The sequence below is a fragment of the Pterocles gutturalis genome, unplaced genomic scaffold, assembly GCF_000699245.1.
Source record: "Pterocles gutturalis isolate BGI_N339 unplaced genomic scaffold, ASM69924v1 scaffold29778, whole genome shotgun sequence".
NCBI classification, from domain to species: Eukaryota; Metazoa; Chordata; class Aves; order Pterocliformes; family Pteroclidae; genus Pterocles; species Pterocles gutturalis.
Window position 1 is genome coordinate 29,434 of NW_010126587.1, and position 7,798 is coordinate 37,231.

General features: G+C 39.0%; 1 protein-coding gene across 1 annotated transcript in view; it reads right to left on the reverse strand.

Moving 5' to 3' along the window:
• The window catches only part of RBM24 (RNA binding motif protein 24), a 9,678-nt gene extending 1,920 nt beyond the window's left edge, over window positions 1-7,758 (reverse strand). Inside the window, exons 1-3 of the mRNA XM_010079028.1 lie at window positions 7,641-7,758; window positions 6,466-6,520; window positions 2-176 (exon numbers count right to left, since the gene is read on the reverse strand). Coding sequence (XP_010077330.1) covers window positions 2-176; window positions 6,466-6,520; window positions 7,641-7,758 — 348 coding nt within the window. The remainder of the gene's footprint in view (window position 1; window positions 177-6,465; window positions 6,521-7,640) is intronic.
• Window positions 7,759-7,798: the final 40 nt, after the last annotated feature.

The window sequence follows — 7,798 nt, forward strand, 5'->3', positions numbered from 1 at the left end:
AGGCGGCGTCGGGGTCCTCCTCAGAGGCACGGGCGGCAGCCGAGTACTGGGCGTACGCAGCTCCGGTGTAATCGATGTAAGGCGTAGTGGAAGCAGCAGCTGCTGCGGGTTGAACATGGGGAATTACCACTCCGGGCTGGACAAAAGCCTGTGGATAGACATAATGAGCAGGTATCCTGTTGAAAGATGGGAGAGGGAGTTAGAGTTGGTATGCGAGTCAGCGCCTCAGCATCATATCCATACTCCGAACTAAAACAAACTCAATTTAGTTGTTGTTATGTGCATAGGGTTGCCACAATAACTAGGAATGAATGGACCAATTATCAGTTCACTGGTCCGAAGGGATGCATCGCTCCAAAGCACAGCATTATAGCTGAGATAAACAGGAATGCTTAATGTTGCTTCAGGATATTAAGTTTAATGCTATTAAAATGTTTAGAAGGACCAGGATTACTGATGTCTGTTTTAGGACATCTCTAAAGGAGTAAGCTTGATTATTTCATCTGGAAAATTGCAGAATTTGTTTTTCAAAACACCCGTAAGTCATTTTTATTACCCTGCTTCTCACTTAACTACTCGACTCTTAGTAAAATGATTTCCTGCAATACTTTTATTATTAGTAACTGAGCAGTTTGACAGCATCACTATAATGAGTTTGACAATAGCCAATAAGGCGACAAAATGGTTCAACCCTGACTTTATGTAAAGTCTTCTCGGAGAGCGGGGGTGGAAAAGTGGCAACCCTACTTAAGTTGCTATGCAGACTCAGCACACATTAATTTCTCTGCAACCTCAGTCACCCTTATTAAAAATAAGAAAAAAAAAACCAACACAGGCGACAAAGGAGTTTAAATAAAGTTCACAAGTGTGGTAAACACAGCAAGAATCACACTTTCCAAACGAACGATAGTGCAGCTCACTCCGTCACAAGAGGCCATTGAGGGGAAGCTACATAGATGCTATTAAAATCCACAACAGTGACTCCTAAGTACATGTGCATCACACTTTTATAAAAGTTGGTAAGGACACAAGGGTCAAACCTGTTTGATTATCAGGCCACTGATGTCCTGTTTTGTGCCAGCTTGCTTATTTCTATGCAAGACATACAGCATAGAGTTTTTTGGGAGGTGGGCACAGGGTTAAGTCTAAATAGATCTGGTGCTTAACAAAAGCAAAAAAACAAATTTACAGCTTAAGTAGTAACCATTCTGAACAGATCAGTACACACACTTTCCCATCGTCTCCACGTCACAAAACTTGCTTTCTCGGCTTGTTTACTTAGCCCTTCAGTTTTGAAAATTAGTTGTGTTGTTGTCTTAGCACACAAGGCTACATATAAGTTCATCTCATAGTTGTAGTTAGTCATATAGTATGATTTTTTAAAATAATATACTCAATATAATGCTCATTTTACATTCATAACCCTGTCTTGCATCTGGATTTCCACAGAGAAGTCCTTCACATATGCAACTCCTTTCCAGTCAGTGAATCTGTATAAATCTATGAAAAACTGCTTGTGCAGATTTACTATTTCAAACTGAACTTTACAGACAACTCTAAGGACTGCACCAACCTGTCAGTGCACTGTAAGCACAGATGCAAATTTCAACAGTAAACACTGTCCTCTTTTCTCCAAATTCAAGATTTAATGGAAAGGAAGGGGGGGGTGTTCATTTGTTTGTTTTACTGAAGTAGTGAACAAGGAAACATTTAAATCAGAAGGGACACTGACAACTAGATTTATAGCAAAACATAGTTTAAAATAGGCAATAGGCTTCAGAACAGCCTAGTCTTCTTTTAAAAGAAAAGAGCTCAGCTGATTGAATAGGAATATTATCAGAGAGAAATTTCAGTTGCCGCGTTTAAGACATGAACACCACAATCATAAAAACCCAGCATGTCAATGAAATTCATTTCCTACTGTGTGAAAGGAGGAAAAAAAAAAGTGACAAATAGAAATAGGGAAAAGAAAGAAAACAGAAAACAAAACCATAAGTTGGGTTTTTAACACTCACCTAATTTATGAAGTGATTAGCCAGAAGTGCATTTGAAGCACACTTAAGCTGGCTCTGTGTATTTAAATACACATCATTACCTGAGCTCTCCATGCCAACTGGATGAGCACAAACAAGCATTTTGTATTAGTCACCAGTCAAGGACAATCCTCATAAATATAACACCACATTTTTAAAGTATTAAGGAAAGAGGTACACAACCAAATCTGAAGTCACTGAGAGCCTCATCTGCATCATTAAGAGTCCATTTAACACCACATCCAAGGAATCTTTACAGACAGCATTTATGAAAGAGGGACAGTAAGCAAGCTTATCTAGCTGCTAGTGTTGACCTGAACTGATGTTACTAAGATTTTCTGAAGACATTAGGACAGTTGACCGTATCCTTGAACAAGACAGAAAGATGCATGTGCTCCCACTTCAATGCTTGTGACTTGTTTTATTTAAGCCAAGAAACTAACAGGTGGTGAAGTTATGAAACATTATCTGTTTGCCACATCGTACCCTACAATAAACATAAACCCTGTGCAGGCTCCTCACCACCATGCCATTTCACACGTGGTGATTGACAGCATAAGCTGCAGTGGGGCTATTTTTGATCATCTGTCATGCTACAACTGTTTTTGAGTCGAGTAAAATGGCTTTATATGGCCAAAGTAAATTTCTACCTACTGCAGAGGCCAGCACACGGAGACCTCAGCCATTCAGAACCCAGCTGCTTTTCATGCTCTGCCAGGTCAAAAGCTGAAAAAGCAATTCCCAGTTACGCTGGATATCCTTAGTATCCTGAATTTTAAATAAAAGCTGCTGCTTTATTGAGAGTAAGAGTGTGAGAATTATACATGGTTTAAGATTTCTTTCCTGGTAGCAGTTTTTATTTTGGAACATGTATTTACTGGTTTACACTCTTGCAATGAAGGAAAAGGGAAGCCACATTTCACTTTAGCATTAACTGTAGCTTTGGGATATTCAAAACTGAATGACATATGCTCCTGCCATGTGCCTTAAGTCCTTGACTGTTTTTATAACAGAAGATTTGTGTTCAATTAAGACCTCGAAAATAATCCTATAAGCAATAATAAAGAGAAAGCTAATTGTTTCAAGGAAAAGAAAGGACTTTCCAGACTAACGCAGAGAGCTGTGGCATACTGAAATTCAGCAGTAGCAGCACATCATTGGCTCTCAACTTTCAATTCTTGTGAAAGTAGGTATTTAACTTTGAACAAAATATTTTGCTTTGGCTCTTGCATGGCATTGTTTGGTTTTGTAAGCATAATTAAAGAGCAGATTTTCACCAATGCACAGTTTTCCTTATAGCAGAAATAGGTTACATAAAAATAAAGACATAAGACTCTTAATACACTTCCTTTTAAATTTGTGCCTGATGCCATTAAGAGGACATTTAGCATTCTGCAGGTTAACTTCTGACTGTTGAAGCTTCCTTCCCTCTTTCCAGATTATCTGTAGTCTAGTATTATACAGGTATTTTGATCATAAACTCAAGAGAGGGCTTTTCCTTCTCTCTTAAGAAAGGCAGAATTGCTTAACGCTTGGAAGATCACACCAAGCAGGTAGTATCAGTTAACCATTTGATAATTAACTTAATCACTTTGGATTTAACTCTGCTCTTACCAAAAACAGTGGGAATGTTCTCATTTTGATTGAGGTACAATTTTTAGACAGAAAATAAAGGGAAAAAATGTCTTCAACAGAACAAGTCATATCCTAAACCAGTACCTCTGTATAAAAATTTCCCACCAATATTAAAGCAAAAATTACACAAGCAAAATGAGAAAAGCTATCTTAGGAGGCAAAGTCATCTTCCTCCTCTGTAAATTCCTTTTGAATTCAGAGATAGTATTTTAATAAACAATCCTGAAAACAGAGCTGTATAGATAACCAGTCCTGTGATCAAACAGCTTTCTTTGAAACACGCCAACAGTAAGATAGATGCTGAATGTAAAGAGCGGGGAGAAATGCTGTTTGGTGGATGAATTGATCTCTGCAGCACTGAATAAAGAAAAATTCCCAGCATTTTAAATGCTTCATGCATTGAAGCTAATCTAGTTTCTGGCTCACTCCACCACAATAATGTTGTACTTAATTCAGAATATTGTACTTCTGCATCCTCTCAGTAAAAGTAATGTAAATAATCCAATTATTTTCAGTTTCTTGTTTGATAGGTGGGGAACTGTATCAGAACACTGCTGACCATACCAGAATACGGCAGTACCTCACTAATTTGCACTTTGGTAGGAAAAAAAAAACCAAAACCCACAAAACATTTGAATCACCACTACAACCCACTTTACACAGTGTTAGTAGTAAAGTGTACTTTTAGAAAGTGCAACTGCACAGGAGGAAGAAAGGCTTTAAGGTGACCACAGATTTCAGTGCAATCCTCGTAACATCCTCTGAGAGTGAATTCTTCAATAAAAGTAGATTTAAGTAAGCACTGAAACAACCCCTCTTATTGTCAAGGAATATAGTGAATTAAGATTTTAATTCATCCTAATGAATGCTATTCTTCTTAATCTGAACTACATGCTTTAGAAAAGGTACAGGTCACTGGAAATTTTGAGGAGGAAGCAGGATTAGTAATCTCCTTTGTTTGCACACAGTAAAAGAAAGGCAAAAGCCAAGAATTAAAAATGACCAGTTTCATGTATACATGACCCTGTGACCAACATTCCTGTTCTTCAGATGTATATACATTGCATTAGAAATAAAACTTTATTCAGCCTGCTGGAAGAATTTCCCTGACCTAAACGTGATTTACATGATCTATTGTTGGCTCTGGGTAAGGAAAGCAAGAAAGAGCCCTACATTTGCACAGTCCTTCAAGCAAGGGATTGCCACAGGTTCTCCTTTTCTCTTGTGCTCAGCAAATAGTCCCTCCATGGCTGATCCCCAGGTAGTCAGTCCTCTTTGCAAGAAGCGCTTTAACAGCTCCAGAGACTCTGCCTCCTGCCTACCTTAGCCCAGGCATTGTGAACTGATCACTGCCTTTACGCTGTGTGTCTCCTCACACTTCAAAGAAGTCAAACAAAATACAGTAGAGGATAATCGTTAAGAAGTAGAAGAAAAAAAAAAAAAGACAAAAAGTTTTCCACTACCTCCCCACGTGTCTCAGAGGAATCAACATTCTCTTTTAAAAGTCTGAAAAGTTTATAGGAAAACTTTTTCCTACAGTTTTGAGGACAGGAACTGTTTCCTACCGTTCTTACAAATCAAACTACCAGAAGTTATCATTGATTAATAACAGCTAGGTACAATATTCTAAAGCTATTCTAGTCAAATAAACAAAATACATTTGTGACGCGTTTTCCCTACTTTATTGTTAGCTTACTCATTAATTAGCAAAATGCATTATTTTGCAATGAGTTTCTCAGTCAGTGTGCATTAGTGATGTGACACCATATGGAAAGTTTAAAGCAAACTTCACCTCCTAATTGTATGCCTATAAGAAGCAAGAGTTAGATCTACTTAGGAATAGTATATACTCAAGTAAAGGAGAAATGCGCTACATATTAAAGACAGATTGAAGAAAAAAAAATCTCAAATTAGAAAGCCCAAATGGACGCACATTGTTAACAAAGAGCTCCACACCCCCCCCAAGAACAAACCTCCCCAAGAAGTATGAACATGCAAGCAATACGTTGATTTACTTAAAAATCAAGAAGTCACACAATTTAGCACTCACTACAAAATATGGTTAAAAAAAATCACAGGCTACAGCTTGAAAGCAAGGAAAAAAAAAAAGGCCCTTTGCTCCCCATGGCAAAGTCACTCCTCAACAACAAAAACAAAATTAAAGATCCCCCCAAAAAAACTTTCACTAAAGCTCTTTCAATTAAATAAAAGCACACAGTTTAGCTATCAACACCACTTCATTACTGTAACAAATAAATAAATTAAAAAAAAGCACACGGAGGTCTATTGACTATATGAAAAAACATACATGCATCGTTAATCACCATTTTAGCTTGTTTGTGTTTGAGTCTACTGGTTACAGAGTTTAATTCCAAACAGAACTATTCCACCTCTTATCATCATATCCTTCTGATCAGTTATCTTAACTGTAAACGATCCCTGTCAGATTAGAAAGAGATAAATAACATTGAGTCAAGCTGAAAAAAAAAGAGAAATGGGGCACAGCAATCTTGCATCAAGTCGTACCTCCTTGTTTTATCATAGGGTCATACAGGACTGGACTGCTTAGGTGGAAGGGACACGTCCCACACAACTTGACTCAGCTGCGGCATTTAGAACATGACCGACAAGGTGAGCACGTTTAAGGGTATACATTTATAAGTCTGAGAACTTCAGCATTGCTGGTGAGTTTACAAGGCTGCTACTGTAAGAGGCCTTCAAGGATCATACTTTTTCTTTCCTTTATTAGAAAAAATAATTTTCCTCCCCTATTTGAGGTCCCATTGAACAGACTTACCCAAAAGGCCTCTGTATCAGAGCTGGATGAAGCTGCTGGACACCAAAGGCAAAACCTACCAACAAAAACACATCACATTCTCTGTATGGGTGTTCTTTTGGCCACTTATTTATCTTTTATATATATATATATATACACACACACACACGCAAACTCAGAGTAACAGCCTTCACTAACAACCTCCAGAGACGATGTCTGAAAGGCTGCAGAAACACAAATTAGAAAGCGAACCCTATCAGTCCACACATACACACACATACAAACTTAAATCAGTAAAGCAGACACTTTCCTAGAGATGTTTAGAAGAACATCTTTTCCCAAACAATGAGCACAAGGGTGTGCTTACTCACATTCTATTTTGTGCACCATTCTGGTCCCTAACTTTAGCCTCTAAAGGATTGTATGGTACTTTCTGTTCATGAGTGTATTTGTGGACTTTCTACAGACTTAAATTTGAGCCATCTCTACTCATGAGGACTTAGCATGGGGGTCAAATCCTAACTTCATTTCTGTTCTTCAAGCGCCCAAGCATAAACACCTTCTTTCATTGGTGGGCACTTCACTACTCACACAAGTGTTCCTCGGGCAAAGCGCAGCAGGGAAATTCAGAAGAGCCTCCTTTAGAGCACAAACGTGCACGCACTCTGCACTCCTGTTGCTCTTGCTGCAAAGCAGCACTTTGGGAAGTGGCTAGGACATCAGATTGGCTCAGATGTGGTCTTAGGAAGAGCCTTTTCATTTTAAAGTCTGCATAATAGCTCCCATCTGTCTGAGGAGTTTGCATTAAGATATTGTTTGTATTAATAAGACCGCACACATTGGAAGCAATTCATTCCTAGGCCAATCTTTCCCTGCAATGATACTGTAAATGGTCAGCGCCACCACATTCCCAGCACCAGGAATAAGCAATGAAGTGTCTGAGCTGTGGAAGTCTTCCTGAGGAACCGCAGGTATTTTATTCCCAATTGCTTTTAGTTTTTAAATACAGCACGTACACAAAATAACCAGAAAGTTCCTACACGCTGCATTTCAAAACCCAAACCCAAGCACACCTAAACACCAAGTGTACTTCAGGAAAGCACCGCACAGCACCACCTTTTTTTTTTTAAAATAAGTTTTACTCTTCAGAAACCTGAAGTACAAAGAAAAAAACCGCTCAGGGCCCGCTTCCTCACCTGGCTGCATTATCCGCGGCTTGGCCCCCAGGTACGCCAGGTTCACGTTGGCTTTCCTGCCATCGATGATGGGGTTGGGGTCTTTACAAGCCCTTTCCGCAGCGGCTCTGTCAGCCATCGTGACCTTAACAGGCGACGCTCCGCGTTAGGTCCCCCCT